At 42.8% G+C, this 23,683-nt stretch overlaps 1 protein-coding gene across 5 annotated transcripts in view; it reads left to right on the forward strand.

Moving 5' to 3' along the window:
• The window catches only part of SIMC1 (SUMO interacting motifs containing 1), a 102,990-nt gene that overhangs the window by 35,369 nt on the left and 43,938 nt on the right, over positions 1 to 23,683 (forward strand). For 4 of the 5 annotated variants that reach the window (XM_016954259.4, XM_016954260.4, XM_063810865.1 and 1 more), the window contains 3 exons: positions 14,015 to 15,409; positions 19,487 to 19,719; positions 20,676 to 20,745. In XM_016954259.4, coding sequence (XP_016809748.1) covers positions 14,015 to 15,409; positions 19,487 to 19,719; positions 20,676 to 20,745 — 1,698 coding nt within the window. The remainder of the gene's footprint in view (positions 1 to 14,014; positions 15,410 to 19,486; positions 19,720 to 20,675; positions 20,746 to 23,683) is intronic. The other variant, XM_016954261.4, reaches the window with a different exon arrangement.

Raw genomic sequence — 23,683 nt, forward strand, 5'->3', positions numbered from 1 at the left:
CACCTGGAAAATGGGGTCACTCCACCCTAATACTGTGCTTTTCCAATGGTCTTAGCAAACGGCACACCAGCAGATTATATCCCGCACATAGCTTGGAGGGTCCCACACCCATGGAGCCTCGTTCACTGCTAGCACAGCAGTCTGAGATTGAACTGCAAGGTGCCAGCGAGGCTTGGGGAAGGGTGCCCGCCATTGCTGAGGCTTGAGTAGGTAAACAAAGCAGCCAGGAAGCTCAAACTGGGTGGAGCCCACCGCAGCTCAAGGCCTGCCTGCCTCTGTAGACTCCACTTCTAGGGGCAGGGCATAGCCGAACAAAAGGCAGCAGAAACTTCTGCAGACTTAAATGTCCCTATCTGACAGCTTTGAGGAGAGTAGTGGTTCTCCCAGCATGGAGTTTGAGATCTGAGAACGGACAGACTGCCTCCTCAAGTGGGTCCCTGACCCCTGAGTAGCCTAACTGGGAGGCATCTCCCAGTAGGGGCTGACTGACACCTCACACAGCCGGGTGCCCCTCTGAGATGAAGCTTCCAGAGGAACGATCAGGCAGCAGCATTTGCTGTTCCACAATATTCACTGTTCTGCAGCCTCTACTGGTGATACTCAGGCAAACAGGGTCTGGAGTGGACCTCCAGCAAACTCCAACAAACCTGCAGCTAAGGGTCCTGACTGTTAGAAGGAAAACTAACAAACAGAAAGGACATTCACACCAAAACCCCATCTGTATGTCACCATCATCAAAGACCAAAGGTAGATAAAACCACAAAGATGGGGAGAAACCAGAGCAGAAAAGCTGAAAAAAAAATTTTTTTTTTTATACTTTAAGTTTTAGGGTACATGTGCACAATGTGCAGGTTAGTTACATATGTATACATGTGACATGCTGGTGCGCTGCACCCAGTAACTCGTCATCTAGCATTAGGTATATCTCCCAATGCTATCCCTCCCCCCTCCCTCACCTCACCCCACAACAGTCCCCAGAGTGTGATGTTTCCCTTCCTGTGTCCATGTGTTCTCATTGTTCAGTTCCCACCTATGAGTGAGAATATGCAGCATTTGGTTTTTTGTTCTTGCGATAGTTTACTGAGAATGATGATTTCCAATTTCATCCATGTCCCTACAAAGGACATGAACTCAATCATTTTTTATGGCTGCATAGTATTCCATGGTGTATATGTGCCACATTTTCTTAATCCAGTCTATCATTGTTGGACATTTGGGTTGGTTCCAAGTCTTTGCTATTGTGAATAGTGCCACAATAAACATACGTGTGCATGTGTCTTTATAGCAGCATGATTTATAGTCCTTTGGGTATATACCCAGTAATGGGATGGCTGTGTCAAATGGTATTTCTAGTTCTAGATCCCTGAGGAATCGCCACACTGACTTCCACAATGGTTGAACTAGTTTACAGTCCCACCAACAGTGTAAAAGTGTTCCTATTTCTCCACATCCTCTCCAGCACCTGTTGTTTCCTGACTTTTTAATGATTGCCATTCTAACTGGTGTGAGATGATATCTCATTGTGGTTTTGATTTGCATTTCTCTGATGGCCAGTGATGGTGAGCATTTTTTCATGTGTTTTTTGGCTGCATAAATGTCTTCTTTTGAGAAGTGTCTGTTCATGTCCTTCGCCCACTTTTTGATGGGGTTGTTTGTTTTTTTTCTTGTAAATTTGTTTGAGTTCATTGTAGATTCTGGATATTAGCCCTTTGTCAGATGAGTAGGTTGCGAAAATTTTCTCCCATTTTGTAGGTTGCCTGTTCACTCTGATGGTAGTTTCTTTTGCTGTGCAGAAGCTCTTTAGTTTAATTAGATCCCATTTGTCAATTTTGGCTTTTGTTGCCATTGCTTTTGGTGTTTTAGACATGACGTCCTTGCCCTTGCCTATGTCCTGAATGGTAATGCCTAGGTTTTCTTCTAGGGTTTTTATGGTTTTAGGTCTAACATTTAAGTCTCTAATCCATCTTGAATTGATTTTTGTATAAGGTGTAAGGAAGGGATCTAGTTTCAGCTTTCTACATATGGCTAGCCAGTTTTCCCAGCACCATTTATTAAATAGGGAATCCTTTCCCCATTGCTTTTTTTTCTCAGGTTTGTCAAAGATCAGATGGTTGTAGATATGCAGCGTTATTTCTGTCTCTGTTTTGGTACCAGTACCATGCTGTTTTGGTTACTGTAGCCTTGTAGTATAGTTTGAAGTCACGTAGCGTGATGCCTCCAGCTGTGTTCTTTTGGCTTAGGATTGACTTGGCGATGCAGGCTCTTTTTTGGTTTCATATGAACTTTAAAGTAGTTTTTTCCAATTCTGTGAAGAAAGTCATTGGTAGCTTGATGGGGATGGCGTTGAATCTATAAATTACCTTGGGCAGTATGGCCATTTTCATGATATTGATTCTTCCTACCCATGAGCATGGTATGTTCTTCCATTTGTTTGTATCCTCTTTTATTTCCTTGAGCAGTGGTTTGTAGTTCTCCTTGAAGAGGTCCTTCACATCCCTTGTAAGTTGGATTCCTAGGTATTTTATTCTCTTTGAAGCAATTGTGAATGGGATTTCACTCATGATTTGGCTCTCTGTCTGTTATTGGTGTATAAGAATTCTTGTGATTTTTGTACATTGATTTTGTATCCTGAGACTTTGCTGAAGTTGATTATCAGCTTAAGGAGATTTTGGTCTGAGACAATGGGGTTTTCTAGATATACAATCATGTCATCTGCAAACAGGGACAATTTGACTTCCTCTTTTCCTAATTGAATACCCTTTATTTCCTTCTCCTGCCTAATTGCCCTGGCCAGAACTTCCAACACTGTGTTGAAGAGGAGTGGTGAGAGAGGGCATCCCTGTCTTGTGCCAGTTTTCAAAGGGAATGCTTCCAGTTTTTGCCCATTCAGTATGATATTGGCTGTGGGTTTGTCATAGATAGCTCTTATTATTTTGAGATACGTCCCATCAATACCTAATTTATTGAGAGTTTTTAGCATGAAGGTTGTTGAATTTTGTCAACAAACTTTTCTGCATCTATTGAGATAATCATGTGGTTTTTGTCTTCGGTTCTGTTTATATGCTGGATTACATTTATTGATTTGCGTATATTGAACCAGCCTTGCATCCCAGGGATGAAGCCCACTTGATCATGGTGGATAAGCTTTTTGATGTGCTGCTGGATTCGGTTTGCTAGCATTTTATTGAGGATTTTTGCATCAATGTTCATCAAGGATATTGGTCTAAAATTCTCTTTTTTGGTTGTGTCTCTGCCCGGCTTTGGTATCGGGATGATGCTGGCCTCATAAAATGAGTTAGGGAGGATTCCCTTATTTTCTGTTGATTGGAATAGTTTCAGAAGGAATGGTACCAGTTCCTCCTTGTACCTCTGGTAGAATTTGGCTGTGAATCCATCTGGTCCTGAACTCTTTTTGGTTAATAAGCTATTGATTATTTCCACAATTTCAGCTCCTGCTATTGGTCTGTTCAGAGATTCAACTTCTTCCTGGTTTAGTCTTGGGAGGGTGTATGTGTCCAGGAATTTATCCATTTCTTCTAGATTTTCTAGTTTATTTGCGTAGAGGTGTTTGTAGTATTCTCTGATGGTAGTTTGTATTTCTGTGGGATCGGTGGTGATCTCCCCTTTATCATTTTTTATTGGGTCTATTTGATTCTTCTCTCTTTTTTTCTTTATTAGTCTTGCTAGCGGTTTATCAATTTTGTTGATCCTTTCAAAAAACCAGCTCCTGGATTCATTAATTTTTTGAAGGGTTTTTTGTGTCTCTATTTCCTTCAGTTCTGCTCTGATTTTAGTTATTTCTTGCCTTCTGCTAGCTTTTGAATGTGTTTGCTCTTGGTTTTCTAGTTCTTTTCATTGTGATGTTAGGGTGTCAATTTTGGATCTTTCCTGCTTTCTCTTGTGGGCATTTAGTGCTATAAATTTCCCTCTACACACTGCTTTGAATGCATCCCAGAGATTCTGGTATGTTGTGTCTTTGTTCTCGTTGGTTTCAAAGAACATCTTTATTTCTGCCTTCATTTCGTTATGTACCCAGTAGTCATTCAGGAGCAGGTTGTTCAGTTTCCATGTAGTTGAGCGGTTTTGAGTGAGATTCTTAATCCTGAGTTCTAGTTTGATTGCACTGTGGTCTGAGAGATAGTTTGTTATAATCTCTGTTCTTTTACATTTTCTGAGGAGAGCTTTACTTCCAACTATGTGGTCAATTTTGGAATAGGTGTGGTGCAGTGCTGAAAAAAAGGTATATTCTGTTGATTTGGGGTGGAGAGTTCTGTAGATGTCTATTAGGTCGGCTTGGTGCAGAGCTGAGTTCAATTCCTGGGTATCCTTGTTGACTTTCTGTCTCGTTGATCTGTCTAATGTTGACAGTGGGGTGTTAAAGTCTCCCATTATTAATGTGTGGGAGTCTAAGTCTCTTTGTAGGTCACTCAGGACTTGCTTTATGAATCTGGGGGCTCCTGTATTGGGTGCATATATATTTAGGATAGTTAGCTCTTCTTGTTGAATTGATCCCTTTACCATTATGTAATGGCCTTCTTTGTCTCTTTTGATCTTTGTTGCTTTAAAGTCTGTTTTATCAGAGACTAGGATTGCAACCCCTGCCTTTTTTTGTTTTCCATTTGCTTGGTAGATCTTCCTCCATCCTTTTATTTTGAGCCTATGTGTGTCTCTGCATGTGAGATACGTTTCCTGAATACAACACACTGATGGGTCTTGACTCTTTATCCAATTTGCCAGTCTGTGTCTTTTAATTGGAGCATTTAGTCCATTTACATTTAAAGTTAATATTGTTATGTGTGAATTTGATCCTGTCATTATGATGTTAGCTGGTTATTTTGCTCGTTAGTTGATGCAGTTTCTTCCTAGTCTCGATGGTCTTTGCATTTTGGCATGATTTTGCAGCGGCTGGTACCGGTTATTCCTTTCCATGTTTAGTGCTTCCTTCAGGAGCTCTTTTAGGGCAGACCTGGTGGTGACAAAATCTCTCAGCATTTGCTTGTCTGTAAAGGATTTTATTTCTCCTTCACTTATGAAGCTTCGTTTGGCTGGATATGAAATTCTGGGTTGAAAATTCTTTTCTTTAAGAATGTTGAATACTGGCCCCCAGTCTCTTCTGGCTTGTAGAGTTTCTGCCGAGAGATCTGCTGTTAGTCTGGTGGGCTTCCCTTTGTGGGTAACCCGACCTTTCTCTCTGGCTGTCCTTAACATTTTTTCCTTCATTTCACCTTTGGTGAATCTGACAATTTTGTGTCTTGGAATTGCTCTTCTCAAGGAGTATCTTTGTGGCGTTCTCTGTATTTCCCGAATCTGAATGTTGGCCTGCCTTGCTAGACTGGGGAAGTTCTCCTGGATAATATCCTGCAGAGTGTTTTCCAACTTGGTTCCATTCTCCCCATCACTTTCAGGTATGCCAATCAGACGTAGATTTGGTCTTTTCACATAGTCCCATATTTCTTGGAGGCTTTGTTTGTTTCTTTTTATTCTTTTTTCTCTAAACTTCCCTTCTTGCTTCATTTCACTCATTTCATCTTCCATCACTGATACCCTTTCTTCCAGTTGATCACATCAGCTCCTGAGGCTTCTGCATTCTTCATGTAGTTCTCGAGCCTTGGCTTTCAGCTCCATCAGCTCCTTTAAGCACTTCTCTGTATTGGTTATTCTAGTTATACATTCATCTAAATTTTTTTCAAAGTTTTTAACTTCTTTGCCTTTGGTTTGAATGTCCTCCTGTAGCTTGTAGTTTGATCGTCTGAAACCTTCTTCTCTCAACTCGTCAAAGTCATTCTCCGTCCAGGTTTGTTCCATTGCTGGTGAGGAACTGCGATCCTTTGGAGGAGGAGAGGTGCTCTGCTTTTTAGAGTTTCCAGTTTTTCTGCTCTGCTTTTTCCCCATCTTTGTGATTTTATCTACTTTTGGTCTTTGATGATGGTGATGTACAGATGGGTTTTTGGTGTGGATGTCCTTTCTGTTTGTTAGTTTTCCTTCTAACAGACAGGACCCTCAGCTGCAGGTCTGTTGGAGTTTGCTAGAGGTCCACTCCACACCCTGTTTGCCTGGGTATCAGCAGCGGTGTCTCCAGAACAGTGGTTTTTCGTGAATCGCGAATGCTGCCGTCTGATCGTTCCTCTGGAAGTTTTGTCTCAGAGGAGTACCCGGCCGTGTGAGGTGTCAGTCTCCCCCTACTGGGGGGTGCCTCCCAGTTAGGCTGCTCAGGGGTCAGGGGTCAGGGACCCACTTGAGGAGGCAGTCTGCCCGTTCTCAGATCTCCAGCTGCGTGCTGGGAGAACCATTGCTCTCTTCAAAGCTGTAAGACAGGGACATTTAAGTCTGCAGAGGTTACTGCTGTCTTTTTGTTTGTCTGTGCCCTGCCCCCAGAGGTGGAGCCTACAGAGGCAGGCAGGCCTCCCTGAGCTGTGGTGGGCTTCACCCAGTTGGAGCTTCCCGGCTGCTTTGTTTACCTAAGCAAGCCTGGGCAATGGCGGGCGCCCCTCCCACAGCCTCGCTGCCGCCTTGCAGTTTGATCTCAGACTGCTGTGCTAGCAATCAGCAAGACTCCATGGGCGTAGGACCCTCCAAGCCAGGTGCAGGATATAATCTCCTGGTGCGCCGTTTTTAAAGCCCATCAGAAAAGCGCAGTATTAGGGTGGGAGTGATCCAATTTTCCAGGTGCCGTCTGTCACCCCTTTCTTTGACTAGGAAAGGGAACTCCCTGACCCCTTGCGCTTCCGGAGTGAGGCAATGCCTCGCCCTGCTTCGGCTTGCGCATGGTGCGCTGCACCCACTGACCTGCGCCCACTGTCTGGCACTCCCTAGTGAGACGAACCTGGTACCTCAGATGGAAATGCAGAAATCACCCGTCTTCTGCGTCACTCATGCTGGGAGCTGTAGACCGGAGCTGTTCCTATTCGGCCATCTTGGCTCCTCCCCCCGAAAAGTTGAAAATTCTAAAAATCAGAGTGCCTCTTCTCCTCCAGAGGAATGCAGCTCCTCGCCAGCAACAGAACAAAGCTGGACAGAGAATGACTTTGACGAGTTGAGAGAACAAGACTTCAGACAATCAAACTTCTTCTAGCTAAAGGAGCATGTTTGAACCCATCACAGAGAAGCTAAAAACCTTGAGAAAAGATTAGACGAATGGCTAACTACAATAACCAATGAAGAGAAGTCCTTAAATGACCTGATGGAGCTGAAAACCATGACATGAGAACTACATGATGCATGCACAAGCTTCAGTAGCCTATTCGATCAACTGGAAGAAAGGGTATCAGTGATTGAAGATCAAATGAATGAAATGAAGCGAGAAATCAAATGAATGAAATGAAGCGAGAAGAGAAGTTTGGAGAAAAAAGAGTAAAAAGAAACAAACAAAGCCTCCAAGAAATATGGGACTATGTGAAAAGACCAAATCTGCGTCTCATTGGTGTACCTGAAAGTGACGGGGAGAATGGAACCAAGTTGGAAAACACTCTTCAGGATATCATCCAGGAGAACTTTCCCAACCTAACAAGGCAGGCCAACATTCAAATTCAGGAAGTATAGAGAATGCCACAAAGATACTCCTCGAGAAGAGCAACTCTGAGACACATAATTGTCAGATTCACCAAAGTTGAATTGAAGGAAAAAATGTTAAGGGCAGCCAGAGAGAAAGGTTGGGTTACCCACAAAGGGAAGCCCATCAGACTAACAGCTAATCTCTTGGCAGAAACTCTATAAGCCAGAAGAGAGTGGGGGCCAGTATTCAACATTCTTAAAGAAAAGAATTTTCAACCCAGAATTTCATATCCAGCCAAACTAAGCTTCATAAGTGAAGGAGAATTAAAATCCTTTACAGACAAGCAAATGCTGAGAGATTTTGTCACCACCAGGCCTGCCGTACAAGAGCTCCTGAAGGAAGCACTAAACATGGAAAGGAACAACCATTACCAGCCACTGTAAAACCATGCCAAATTGTAAAGACCATCGAGACTAGGAAGAAACTGCATCAACTAACGAGCAAAATAACCAGCTAACATCATAATGACAGGATCAAATTCACACATAACAATATTAACCTTAAATGTAGATGTGCCCAATGCTCCAATTAAAAGACACAGACTGGCAAATTGAATAAAGAGTCAAGACCCATCAGTGTGCTGTATTCAGGAGACCCATCTCACATGCAGAGACACACATAGGCTCAAAATAAAGGGATGGAGGAAGATCTACCAAGCAAATGGAAAACAAAAAAAGGCAGGGGTTGCAATCCTAGTCTCTGATAAAACAGACTTTAAACCAACAAAGATCAAAATAGACAAAGAAGGCCATTACATAATGGTAAAGGGATTAATTCAACAAGAAGACCTAACTATCCTAAATATATATACACCCAATACAGGAGCCCCCAGATTCATAAAGCAAGTCCTTAGAGACCTGCAAAGAGACTTAGACTCCCACACAATAATAATGGGAGACTTTAACACCCCACTGTCACCATTAGACAGATCAATGAGGTAGAAAGTTAACAAGGATATCCAGGAATCGAACTCAGCTCTGTACCAAGCAGACCTACTAGACATCTACAGAACTCTCCACCCCAAATGAACAGAATATACATTCTTCTCAGCACCACACCACACTTATTCCAAAATTGACCACATAGTTGGAAGTAAAGCACTCCTCAGCAAATGTAAAAACAGAAATTATAACAAACTGTCTCTCAGACCACAGTGCAATCAAACTAGAACTCAAGATTAAGAAACTCACTCAAAACCGCTCAACTACATGGAAACTGAACAACCTGCTACTGAATGACTACTGGGTACATAATGAAATGAAGGCAGAAATAAAGCTGTTCTTTGAAACCAATGAGAACAAAGACACAACATACCACAATCTCTGGGATACATTTAAAGCAGTGTGTAGAGGGAAATTTATAGCACTAAATGCCCGCAGGAGAAAGCAGGAAAGATCTAAAATTGACACCCTAACATCACAATGAAAAGAACTAGAGAAGCAAGAGCAAACACATTCAAATGCTAGCCAGCAGAAGGCAAGAAATAACTAAGATCAGAGCAGAACTGAAGGAGATAGAGACACAAAAAGCCCTTCAAAAAATCAATGAATCCAGGAGCTGGGCAATAAAAAATGATAAAGGGGTTATCACCACCGATCCCACAGAAATACGAACTAACCTCAGAGAATACTATAAACACCTCTATGCAAATAAACTAGAAAATCTAGAAGAAATGGATAAATTCCTGGACACATACACCCTCCCAAGACTAAAGCAGGAAGAAGTTGAATCCCTGAATAGACCAATAACAGGCTCTGAAATTGAGGCAATAATTAATAGCCTACCAACCAAAAAAAGTCCAGGACCAGATGGATTCACAGCCAAATTCTACCGGAGGTACAAGGGGGAGCTGGTACCATTCCTTCTGAAACTATTCCAATTGATAGAAAAAGAAGGAATCCTCCCTAACTCATTTTATGAGGCCAGCATCATCCTGATACCAAAGCCGGGCAGAGACACAACCAAAAAAGAATTTTAGACCAATATCCCTGATGAACATTGATGCAAAAATCCTCAATAAAATACTGGCAAACCGAATCCAGCAGCACATCAAAAAGCTTATCCACCATGATCAAGTGGGCTTCATCCCTGGGATGCAAGGCTGGTTCAATATATGGAAATCAATAAATGTAATCCAGCATATAAACAGAACCGAAGACAAAAACCACATGATTATCTCAATAGATGCAGAAAAGGCCTTTGACAAAATTCAACAGCCCTTCATGCTAAAAACTCTCAATAAATTAGTTATTGATGGGACATATCTCAAAATAATAAGAGCTATTTATGACAAACCCACAGCCAATATCATACTGAATGGGCAAAAACTGGAAGTATTCCCTTTGAAAACTGGCACAAGACAAGGATGCCCTCTCTCACCACTCCTATTCAACATAGTGTTGGGAGTTCTGGCCAGGGCAATCAGGCAGGAGAAGGAAATAAAGGGTATTCAATTAGGAAAAGAGGAAATCAAATTGTCCCTGTTTGCAGATGACATGATTGTATATTTAGAAAACCCCATCGTCTCAGCCCAAAATCTCCTTAAGCTGATAAGCAACTTCAGCAAAGTCTCAGGATACAAAATCAATGTGCAAAAAATCACAAGCATTCTTATGCACCAATAACAGACAGAGAGCCAAATCATGAGTGAACTCCCATTCACAGTTGCTTCAAAGAGAATAAAATACCTAGGAATCCAACTTACAAGGGATGTGAAGGACCTCTTCAAGGAGAACTACAAACCACTGCTCAAGGAAATAAAAGAGGATACAAACAAATGGAAGAACATTCCATGCTCATGGATAGGAAGAATCAATATCATGAAAATGGCCATGCTGCCCAAGGTAATTTATAGATTCAGTGCCATCTCCATGAAGCTACCAATGACTTTCTTCTCAGAATTGGAAAAAAAGCTACTTTAAAGTTCATATGGAACCAGAAAAGAGCCTGCATTGCCAAGACAGTCCTAAGCCAAAAGAACACAGCTGGAGGCATCACGCTACCTGACTTCAAACTATACTACAAGGCTACAGTAAACAAAACAGGATGGTACTGGTACCAAAACAGAGATATAGACCAATGGAACAGAACAGAGCCCTCAGAAATAATACCACACATCTGCAACCATCTGATCTTTGACAAACCTGACGAAAACAAGCAATGGGGAAAGGATTCCCTATTTAATAAATGGTGCTGGGAAAACTGACCAGCCAAATGTAGAAAGCTGAAACTGGATCCCTTCCTTACACCTTATACAAAAATTAATTCAAGATGGATTAAAGACTTAAGTGTTGGACCTAAAAGCATAAAACCCCTAGAAGAAAACCTAGGCAATACCATACAGGACATAGGCATAGGCAAAGACTTCATGTCTAAAACACCAAAAGCAATGGCAGCAAAAGCCAAAATTGACAAACGGGATCTAATTAAAGAGCTTCTGCACAGCAAAAGAAACTACCATCAGAGTGAACAGGCAACCTACAGAATGGGAGAAAATTTTTGCAATCTGCCCATCTGACAAAGGGCTAATATCCAGAATCTACAAAGAACTTAAACAAATTTACAAGAAAAAATCAACCCTATCAAAAAGTGGGCGAAGGATATGAATGGATACTTCTCAAAAGAAGACATTTATGCAGCCAACAGACACATGAAAAAATGCTCATCATCACTGGCTATCAGAGAAATGCAAATCAAAACCACAATGAGATACCATCTCACACCAGTTAGAATGGCAATCATTAAAAAGTCAGGAAACAACAGGTGCTTGAGAGGATGTGGAGAAATAGGAACACTTTTACACTGTTGGTGGGACTGTAAACTAGTTCAACCATTGTGGAAGACAGTGTAGCGATTCCTCAAGGATCTAGAACTATAAATACCATTTGACCCAGCCATCCCATTACTGGGTATATACCCAAAGGATTATAAATCATGCTGCTGTAAAGACACATGCACACGTATGTTTATTGTGGCACTATTCACAATAGCAAAGACTTGGAACCAACCCAAATGTCCATCATTGATAGACTGGATTAAGAAAATGTGGCACATATACACCATGGAATACTATGCAGCCATAAAAAATGATGAGTTCATGTCCTTTGTAGGGACATGGATGAAGCTGGAAATCATCATTCTCAGTAAACTATCGCAAGGACAGAAAACCAAACACCGCATGTTCTCACTCATAGATGGGAATTGAACAATGAGAACACTTGGACACAGGAAGGGCAACATCAACACACCGGGGCCTGTAGTAGGGTGGGGGGCTAGGGGAGGGATAGCATTAGGAGATGTATCTAATGTAAGTGACGACTTAATGGGTGCAGCACACCAACATCGCACATGTATACATACGTAACAAAACTGCATGTTGTGCACATGTACCCTAGAACTTAAAATATAATAATTTTTTAAAAAGTTAAAAATAAATAAATAAAAATAAAATGTAAGCAAACACTTAAAAAAATAAAATGAAAGCATAAAAAAAGAAAAAAAAAGAAATCCTAAGGAATCGACCAAAAAAAGTTTACTCAAACTAGTGAACTTAGCAAGGTTGCAGGATACAGTATCAATATACATAAATCAAGTATATTTATATTAGCAATGGACAATTGGAAAATGAAGTAAAAATACATTTCTATTTTCAATATCATTAAATTCTTGAGGATAAATAGAGAGGTTTGCATAGATTCGGTGGAGACATGATAGAGGAATGGGTTAGTTTAACCAGCGGGGAGAAGTGATCTGGAAGGATCACTTCTGTGGTGTCTGTGCTGTGTCTTGAAAGACAAGAAACTCCAAACAATCAAAGGGATGATAGTCATTCCAGGTAAAAGGACAAAAGCAAACATTCCTAGGCCCTAGGTGATCCACTGCGCCTAGCCGGTGATGGGTTTTAAATAGTCCAGGCACAGTGGCTCGTGCCTGTAATCCCAGCACTTTGGGAGGCCAAAGCGGGGGGATCATCTGAGGTCAGGAGTTCGAGACCAGCCTGGACAACATGGTGAAACCCCATCTCTACTAAAAATACAGAAATTAGTCTGGTGTGGTGGTGTACATCTATAATCCCAGCTACTTGGGAGGCTGAGGCAGGAGAGTCGCGTGAACCCAGGAGGCAGAATTTGCAGTGAGCCAAGATTGTACCACTGCACTCCAGCCTAGGCTAACAGAGCGAGACTCCATCTCAAGAATAAATAAATAAATAAATAAATAAATAAATAAATAAATAAATAAATGGGAGAGACCTGGTGATGTTGCATTTTAGCAGTTGGCTATGGGAGAGGGGTTGAGTTCAGACCTTTGATGGCCTTTCAGCTATTTATGTTCAGTTCTTGCCATTGAGAGCCAAGCCACCAAAGGTGGTGATACTATATGGCTGCTTCCTAAGAATGAGGCATTAGATTTCACCAAGCAATCCCTATTCCAGGATGAGGGAATCCCTATTCCAGGATGCCAACTTCTCACTTGACCCACTGAGAATTCTGTATTCTGCTTTGGTGCTGTTAACAATGGTGACCATCTATTAAGAGAAATAGCATGGTAGCTGTGATAGCAGCAATAGTATGCTAGCCTCAGGGCCCTAAAGTACCAGTGGCAGTAGTATCCAAGTAAGTGAGAAGACAGAAGGTAGAGCAATATTTTTCCAGGCTCGTGGTACAGAGGTTGATTACAATACCTCTGTACTGTATCATTAGGCTTTGTGAATAGCCTGATCAATTTGCCAAGGAATGGAAGTAGAGATCGGAAGTTTTCATTAATTTACTTACTTAGGGCTCCGACTTACACTATTGGTTTTATTACCCTTGTTATATTATCTTTCATATCTGTTTCTAGGTTGATTACATATTGAATCAAGTTGTACATTCCTAGGCCCTCACAGGGAAAGAAGGAGACAGATCTGTGTTTGAATGTCTGTCTCTGCTACTTAGCTGTATAATCTTAAGGTAGATAACCTAACCCCTCTGAACTCTAGTTTCCTCATCTGTATGATGGATTGATAATGCCTACCTTATCAGGTCATTGTGAAAATTAAAGATACGTGAAAATACTCAGCATGTTCTTAGCACATAGATTCTCTTACATTTGCTTCACTTCTTAAAATTTAGCTTTTGTTGTAGGTTATCCTGTGTATTTGACCTTCCAAACAAAGGTTGCTTTTGACTTTATGACTTAAGGTTGGAATATCTCCTACTACTCCCCTGTCCTCCTTGGACCAGAAAAAAAAAAAAAAATCCCACTATGATCCTAGTCATGCGTATGTGGCATTTGGAGAATTTAAGAAGGTATAGAAATTGACAGCTTTGGCAATACTATTGCTTATGTTATACAAGATGTGTAACTTATCAGTGAGGTGAAATGGTAAAGTAATGCTTATCCTTAAAAGCTAAGACTTAAGTCGTCTCAGATAAAGCTAATACTCCCATCTTGACCTCTTCTCTTCACACAATCCTTCAACAGGACTTCATTGACTTAACTAGAGAGACCAGACCAAGGACAAAAGATCGCAGTGGACTGTATGTGATTGACCTGACAAGAGCTGAGGGAGAAAATAGACCTATTGCCACTCTTGACTTAACTTTAGAACCTGTCACTCCTTCCCAGAAGGAACCAACCAGTCTTCAGACATGTGCCAGCCTCTCTGGCAAAGCAGTGATGGAAGGGCAGGTGGACAGAAGCTCTCAGCCTACAGCACGGAGACTCATTAACAGTGACCCTGTAGATTTGGACCTAGTGGAAGAAAACACCTTTGTAGGTCCCCCACCCGCTACATCCATCAGCGGAGGCTCTGTTTATCCAACAGAGCCTAATTGTAGCTCAGCCACATTCACAGGGAACCTCAGCTTCTTGGCAAGTCTACAGCTGTCTTCAGATGTTAGCTCCCTCTCCCCAACAAGCAATAATAGTAGCAGCAGTAGCAGCAGCAGCAGCAGCAGCAGCAATCAAAAAGCACCCTTGCCATGCCCACAGCAAGATGTGTCTCGCCCACCACAGGCCTTGCCATGCCCCCTGCAAGCTTTGCCGTGCCCACCGAGAGCCTCACCATGTCCACCACGAGCCGCCTCATGCCCACCACGAGCCTTGTCATGCCCATCACAAACCATGCAGTGCCAACTACCAGCTCTAACTCACCCACCTCAAGAAGTGCCATGCCCTCGGCAGAATATCCCAGGCCCACCTCAAGACTCTCTGGGCCTACCTCAAGATGTTCCAGGCCCGCCTCAAAGCATATTACATCCACAAGATGTGGCATACCTGCAAGACATGCCACAGTCACCAGGAGATGTGCCACGGTCACCAGGAACCATGCCACCATCACCAGATGTGCCACAGTCACCAGGAGACATGCTAGGGTCACCAGGAGATGTGCCACAGTCACCAAGTTATGTTTCACCGTCACCAGATGCACCACAGTCACCAGGGGGCATGCCACACTTACCGGGAGATGTGTTACATTCACCTGGAGACATGCCACACTCATCAGGGGACGTGACACACTCACCTAGAGACATCCCTCACTTAACAGGAGACAGGCCTGACTTTACCCAGAATGATGTACAGAACCGTGACATGCCTATGGATATCTCAGCTCTGTCCTCTCCAAGCTGCTCTCCCAGCCCACAGTCTGAAACTCCCTTAGAGAAAGTTCCTTGGCTCTCTGTCATGGAAACCCCAGCCAGAAAAGAAATATCACTGTCAGAGCCTGCCAAACCTGGGTCTGCCCACGTACAATCACGAACACCACAAGGTGGGTTGTACAACAGACCATGCCTGCATAGACTGAAGTACTTCTTACGACCTCCGGTTCATCACCTCTTCTTTCAGACGCTAATACCGGATAAAGACACAAGAGAGGTGAGCTAACATCTTCCCTCAGGGATTAGGTGTCCTTTCCCTAGGCCTAGGAGAAGGTCAGTGTGACTGGAGTCCATGCGTGAGAGGACAGGTCAAGCATAAATGAAATTTCTTATCTTTCCTCCACTTGTGAAGACCCATTCAGTGTAGAGGCCCAGATCTGGGTTCAAATTTTAGCCCCACACTTAAAAACTGTCACTTTACTTTTTTTTTTTTTTTTGAGACCAAGTCTTGCTCTGTCTCCCAGACTAGAGTGCAGTGGCACAATCTTGGCTCACTGCAACCTCCGCCTCCCAGGTTCAAGAGTTTCTTCTACCTCAGCCTCCCTAGCAGCTGGGACTACAGGCGCATGCTGCCACGCCCGGCTAATTTTTTTTTTTTTTTTTTTTTTTTTTGAGACGGAGTCTCGCTCTGTCGCCCAGGCTGGAGTGCAGTGACGCGATCTCCGCTCACTGCAAGCTCCGCCTCCCAGGTTCACGTCATTCGCTTGCCTCAGCCTCCCGAGTAGCTGGGACTATAGGCGCCCGCTACCACGCCCGGCTGATTTTTTGTATTTTTAGTAGAGACGGGGTTTCACAGTGTTAGCCAGAATGGCCTCGATCTCCTGACCTCGTGATCCACCCGCCTCGGCCTCCCAAAGTGCTAGGATTACAGGCGTGAGCCACCGCGCCTGGTACGCCCGGCTAATTTTTTGTATTTTTAGTAGAGACAGGGTTTCATTGTGTTAGCCAGGATGGTCTTGATCTCCTGATCTTGTAATCCACCCGCCTGAGCCTCCCAAAGTGCTGGGATTACAGGCATGGGCCACCGTACCCGGCAGGGCACTTTACCTTTTTGAGCCTTAGCTTTCCTATCTGTAAAATGGAAGTAATAACATACCTCACAGGGTCATACGTGAAAGTGTCAGGGTGTCAGGCTCATCGTAGGCCTTATGTAAATTCTTATCTTCTAGCTGGATGTAGTGGCATGCACCTGTAATCCCAGCTACTCAGGAGGCTGAGGCAGGAGAATCACCTGAATCTGGGAGGCGGAGGTTGCAGTGAGCTGAGACTGCACCACTGCACTCCAGCCTTGGCCACAGAGCAAGACTCTGTCTCAAAAAAATAAATAAATGTTTATCTTCAACTCCTATGCTTTTCCCTTCCTGGTGCCCTTATTACAGCTTCTATATCACAGAGATAATAATACTCTATCACTTATGGGCCTCCAAAATTATTACTTGCTGACTTTGGAGGAGGAAATTCAATTTTAAGACATGAGTTGGAATGCACTTTCCATTGGTCATCATTGATTTATGAGAAGTAAACTAGATGTGTCAGGGAAGATAACTGGCTAAGTTCCACCATATGAAGTGTTTTTTAGTTATGTACATCCCATCCCCCATATTAAGAAAACCAGCTTGAAACAGTTCAATGTCAAAAGGTATGTTCTCCTCATTCAAGCAGTGATCCAGGTAGGCAGGAGCCAAGGATTCACACTGATTTGACCTTGGAGAATGATTTTTTTTCTCTTTTTTAAAATTATTACATCTTCTATTATGTTGTATGTCTTCTCCTTCTTTATGCCTCTGCCTGACCACTAGCTCATTCTTTTTTTTTTTTTGAGACAGAGTCTCACCCTGTCACCCAGGCTGGAGTACAGTGGTACGATCTCAGCTCACTCACTGCAACCTCCGCCTCCCAGGTTCAAGCGATTCTCCTGCCACAGCCTCCCGCGTAGCTGGGTTACAGGCGCCCGCTACCACTTCCGGTTAACTTTTTGTACTTTTAGTAGAGACAGGGTTTCACCATGTTGTCCAGGCTTGTCTTGAACTCCTGACCTCAAGTGATCCACCCACCTCGGCCTCCCAAAGTTCTGGGATTACAGGCGTGAGCCACCGCGCCCGGCCCAGACAGCATTTATTATTGTGAATAATTTGATGTATTTCCTTCCCAGTTGCCTTTTTATACATAGGCATTTTACATATTTTAACAATTGGGATTTTTAACATATACACATTATTTTTGTTGTTTATGGGGAGTAGGGGTTGAGAGGATGGCTCTGAAGTTTACGCCACGTGTGTTTGAAACTGGCTTCTGCCATTTGTTGTATGACAAATGCTTACCCTCCAAATCTCAGTTTCTTTATTTATAAGATAGGAATAATAATAGTATGTATTTCCTAAGATTATTGTAAGAACTAGTTGAGGATCAATTAAGTGTTCAGTGCTGGGCGCAGTGGCTCACGCCTGTAACCCCAGCATTTTGGGAGGCCGTGGTAGGTGGATTGCTTGAGCCCAGGAGTTTGAGACCAGCCTGGGCAACATAGTGAAACCCCCTCTATAAAAAATTCAAAAATTAGCTGAATATGGTGGCACACACCTATATCCTAGCTACTCTGGAGGCTGAGGCAGGAGAATGGCGTGAACCCGGGAGGCGGAACTTGCAGTGAGCCAGGATCACGCCACAGTGCTCCAGCGTGGGCGACAAAGTGAGACTCCATCTCAAGAAAAAAAAAAATTAATTGTTTAAGGCCAGACATGATGGCTCGCACCTATAATCCCAGCACTTTGGGAAGCCACGACAGGCTTGATCACTTGAGTTCACAAGTTCGAGACCAGCCTGGGCAACATGGTGAAACCCCATCTCTACTAAAAATACAAAAAAAATTAGCCAGGCGTGGTGGCACACGCCTATAGTCCCAGCTACTTGGGAGGCTGAGGTGGGAGGATGGCTTGAGCCTGGGAGGCAGAGGTTGCAGTGAGCCATGATCATGCCACTGTGTTCCAGCCTGGGTGACAGAGCCAGACTTTATCTCAAAAAAAAAAAAAAAAATTAAGAGCTCCAAATTTATTGTTATTAAACCCTCATATCAAACTTTAAAATTGTTTAATTCTAGTTATAAAAGTAATAAGTGTGTTATGGAAAAATTGAAAAATATAGAAGGGCACATAGAGAAAAAATCACCGCTAATTCTACCACCCACATAATAGAAAATCACTTTTCACATATTCTCTCACAGTCTTTATATACATATTTTTTGGGGGAAGAAGCAACTTAATATTTACTGTTCTCACAAAAAAAAATGGAATTCTTCTCCTAACAACAAAATGAATTTAAAACTTCTTTCTTATCTATTTCAGTATCTGATATAGTATCACAGCTATCCCTAAGTCTCTAGTTACCCTCACCCCAAAATCAACCTAGGCTACCTGTTGAGCCTTTTGTATTTTTCTGTCTATGCTATATTTTAACATAGATGAAATCATGTTATATGTACAATTTTGAATTCTGATTTTTTAACTTTATATAAGCTTTTTCCCATGTCATTAAAAGTTTTTTAGATAAAGCTCTTTTTTGTCTGTTTGTTTTGATTTGGAGTCTCGCCCTGTCAACCTAGGCTGGAGTGCAGTGGCTCCATCTCGGTTCACTGCAGCCTCCACCTTCCCGGTTTAAGCAATTCTCATGTCTCAGCCTTCAAGTAGCTGGGACTACAGTTGCGTGCCACCACGTCTGGCTAATTTTTATATTTTTAGTAGAGACGGGGTTTCACCATGTTGGCCAGACTGCTCTCGAACTCCTGACCTCAAGCAGTTCTCCTACCTTGGCCTCCCAAAGTGCTGGGATTACAGGCATGAGCCACTGCATCCGTCCTCTTTTTTTTTTTTTAATCATGAAATATTTCAAATGCCTGGAAAACTTTGCTATCTTCAACCTATTCTAGAACCTCTTATTTTTGTATGCTATAGAAATCCCGGCTCGGTGCCGTGGCTCACGCCTGTAATCCCAGCACTTTGGGAGGCTGAGACGGGCAAATCACGAGGTCAGGAGATCGAGACCATCCTGGCTAACACCGTGAAACCCTGTCTTTACTAAAAATACAAAAGAAAATTAGCCGGGCGTGGTGGTGGGCGCCTATAGTCCCAGTTACCCTGGAGGCTGAGGCAGGAGAATGGCGTGAACTCGGGAGGCAGAGCTTGCAGTGAGCCGAGATCACGCCACTGCACTCCAGCCTGGGGAACAGAGCAAGACTCCGTCTCAAAAAAAAAAAAAAAAAAAAAGAAATCCCTCCTAATTTCCTTCTTTTTAATCTCTACAGAACAAGGGTCAAAAATTAGAACCCATCCCTCATCGAAGACTAAGAATGGTAACAAATACCATTGAAGAGAATTTTCCTCTGGGGACTGTGCAGTTTTTGATGGACTTTGTGTCACCCCAGCATTACCCACCAAGAGAAATCGTGGCTCACATCATCCAGAAAATCTTGCTCAGTGGCTCTGAGACTGTGGATGTCCTAAAGGAGGCCTACATGCTTCTCATGAAAATTCAACAGTATGAACCGTAACCTCTGGCTGTTGGCGAATCTTCTAGGGATCTTGGACTCAGGGCATAGCTTTCTCTTGACAGGCTTTTTTAACCTAACCGTTACAGTGGGTGACTTAGTATATTAGTGTTATTTGAATTGCAAATGATAGGAAACCCAGTCCAAACAGACCTTAACTACTGCCAAAAGAGAATTTAATGGCTCGTGTTACTAGAAACCTAGAAACCGAGGAGTGAGATGTGACTTGATTCAGTATACAAAAATGGTTACCAGGGTTCATTCTGCAGCTCTACTTCGGTTCTGTTTGGGGCCGCATGTGGTAGCCTCTCAGCCTCAGTTCTGTTTTGGGGCCGCATGTGGTAGCCTCTCAGCCTCAGTTCTGTTTTGGGGCCGCATGTGGTAGCCTCTCAGCCTCAGTTCTGTTTGGGGCCGCATGTGGTAGCCTCTCAGCCTCAGTTCTGTTTTGGGGCTGCATGTGGTAGCCTCTCAGCCTCAGGCTTTTATGACACTTCCAGTGGGAAAGAGTGTCTGCTTCCTTTATAGTCACCCAAGAGTTCTGAAATTGAGTCTTGCAGGATTTAATTGGCCTAATGAGAGACATGACCATATCTTTGAGCCAATCACCGTGAACTGAGGGGTAGAACAGCACGATTGGCTAAAAAAGCCACATACTTCATTTTGGGGTTCTGGTAGGTAAAACTAGTTGGTTAAGAGTAGTGAAGAGTTGGTTTCTTAAGACAAAATTATAGTACTAAAGCTTTCCAAAAGGGGAGTGGATACTGGGTAGCAAAAAACAATGAAGTTCCACTACTCTCAGATTGACATGGTATGATACCAGAAAGTGAGCAAGAGCATGGAGGATAACGGAGGATAAGAAGAGGCTTCTTCCTTCTATCACCTTCAGATCCTATCTCTTCTTCCGCTAAATTCTCCATAATTCTAATTGATTTCACTTGACTTTCAGGCTACATCCAGCCAATGCCAAGACAGTGGAGTGGGACTGGAAACTGCTCACCTATGTCATGGAGGAAGAGGTAACAACAATTATAAGATTATATCTTCTGTAGGGGAAGTTTTAACTATAAAGAAAAGTGATATCAGGTGCCACGGCTCACACCTGTAATCCCAGCATTTTGGGAGGCCGAGGCAGGAGGACAGTTTGAGCCCAGGAGTTCAAGGCCAGCCTGGGCAACAAAATGAGACCCTGTCTCTACAAAAATAAAAATAGAATATTTAGCCAGGCATAGTGATGCATGCCTGTGGTCCCAGCTACACAGAAGGCTGAGGCAGGAGGATTGCTTGAGCCTAGGAGGTCAAGGCTATAGTGATCCATGATCACAACACTGTACTCCAGCCTCGGTGACAGAGCAAGACCCTGTCTTAAAAGAAAAAAGAAAAGTGACAGTAAATCTGGTAATAAAGTCTACACCATTATTCCCTCCTGATACTCCCACCCCTGCCAAAAAATTCCTATTGAAATGGTATGTGCTATCTTCCAATTCAAGATTTAGTATATTTACTTATCCCTCTCGTTGAGATCCCATTAAAAATAATAGTAAATGAATAGAGAAAGTTATAAATTCATGGCTATGAAAAAAGGGGAAGGATAGTAGATTTGAATGAAGATTAGGGAGACCTACAGAGAATGTAAGAGTGATGACTGATGAGCTGGGCAGAGAAAGCCACATACATGTAGAGAGGCTACAGCCAAGGAAGGATGAATCTTCACTTTAGAGCACCAGAGAGGTCTTGGATTTAGAAACACAATATCTAATAGAGGGCAGGAGTCAGATGTGGGCTATTGGATATTTATTGAAAGTTTGTGGATGGAACAGCCAACCTCTTCATTGCTGAGGGCAGAAGGATCAGTAGCCAGGTTACCTACCTTCAGGCAAAAAGTCAGAGAATGTATTGTCTAAAAAAGTTGAATGAGGCCAGGCGTGGTGGCTCATGCCTGTAATCCCAGCAGTTTGGGAGGCCAAGGCGGGCAGATCACCTGAGGTTGGGAGTTTGAGACCAGCCTGCCCAACATGGAGAAACCCTGTCTCTACTAAAAAATAGAAAATTAGCTGGGTGTGGTGGCACATGCCTGTAATCCCAGCTACTCGGAAGGCTGAGGCAGGAGAATTGCTTGAACCCAGCAGGTGGAGGTTGCAGTGAGCCCAGATCATGCCATTGCACTCTAGCCTGGGCAGCAAGAGCGAAACTCTGTCTCAAAAAAAAAAAAAAAAAAAAAAAAACACGTTGAATGAACTCTCTGTAATAAACAAAGACAGCTAGTGCAGAGTTGGTGCTACAGGAAGAAGGTCTTCCACATTCTGACCTTTAAGGATCCCCAAGTTTAATTTAATGGATCCCCATCTTTTTGTCTGCTCACCTAAAGCAATTGGCTAAAACAAATTACTTAGAATTCTGTACTTAGCCAAACTATCAGTTAAGTGTGAGGATACAATTAAGACATTTCCAGCTATGCAGGAATTTGAAAATATATCCTCATACCCTGTTTCTTAGGAGGTTACCTGAGGTAGTATATCAAAGGAATGAGGAAGTAATCAAAAAAAGGGGGGAGGCATGGGATTCAGGCAACATCAGGTTTAATCCAGGAGAGTATTGAAGTCCCAAGATTACAATGAATAGCACACCTAGGAAGCAGTTAGTCCAGATAGGAGTGAAATAACAGAGGGCTTTAAATAGGAACAATCTGGGAGACATCAGCAAAATGGTAGACTAGGAAGCTCCAGGCCCTTGTTACCCCATGGAGACACTGAATTAACAACCATATACAGACCAGAATATCACTGTGAGAACTCTAGAGCCGAATTAAGAAGCTTCAGTGCCCAGGCCAATGCCTAACCAAGAACATAGTCTATCAAAAGTGCTAGGAAAGTTTGTGGCATTTTGCATGCCCATGTCCCTCTCCCTCCCCAGCAAAGCATGGTTCAACCAGGAAAAAACCTCCCATACCTTGGCTCTTCCCTTGGGCCAGAAACAAAAGAGTGGACCATGCATGCAATGTACTGACTTGTCTGGGGGCTGCCTGGCCACCCACCTCGGCCTCCCAAGGTGCTGGGATTACAGGCGTGAGCCACCGCACCTGTCCTGGAGTGGGAGGCTGAGATGGGAATATCACCTGAGGTCGGGAGTTCGAGGCCAGCTCAGCCAACATGGTGAGACCCCATCTCTACTAAAAATATAAACATTAGCTGGGTGTGGTGGTGCATGCCTGCAGTCTCAGCTACTCGGGCACAAGAATTGCTTGAACCCAGGAGGTGGAGGTTGCAGTGAGCCAAAATCATGCCACTGCACTCCAGCTTGGGCAACAGAGCAAGACTCTGTCTCAAAAAACAAAACAAGTTATGGGTATACAGTATATAAAGATCTAACTTAAGACATTGATAATATAAATTGCAGTGGAGTAGTAAAGAAGTAGAGGTTTTTGTATGCAACTGAAGTTGTTAAACTAGATTGTTATAACTTTAAGACATGTTATGTGATCTCATTGGTAACTTCAAGTAAGATATCTATAGAATATACCCAAAAGGAAATGGGAAAGAAATCAAAGCATGTCACTACAAAAAAAATCAATGAAAAATGAAGGAAGGCAGTAACAAAGGAAAGGAGGCCTGAAAAGGCTACAAGACATACAGGAAATAATTAATATGGCCATAGTAATTCTTCCCTATCAGTAATTATTTTAAATGCAAATAGATTAAAGTCCCCAATTAAAAGACAGAGATTAGCTGAATGGACTAAAAACCAGGATCCAACTATATGCCATCTACAAGAGTCTCACTTTATATCTTTTCAAATACCAAACTCTTGTGGCCAGGTGCAATGGCTCATGCCTATAATTCCAGCACTTTGGGAGACCAATGTAGAAGGATTGCTTGAAGTCAGGAGTTCAGGACCAACCTAGACAACATAGAAAGACTCTTGTCTCTAAAAAAGTTTTTTTAATTAGTAGGCTTAGTA

This window comes from Pan troglodytes, chromosome 4, assembly GCF_028858775.2.
Source record: "Pan troglodytes isolate AG18354 chromosome 4, NHGRI_mPanTro3-v2.0_pri, whole genome shotgun sequence".
Taxonomy (NCBI): domain Eukaryota; kingdom Metazoa; phylum Chordata; class Mammalia; order Primates; family Hominidae; genus Pan; species Pan troglodytes.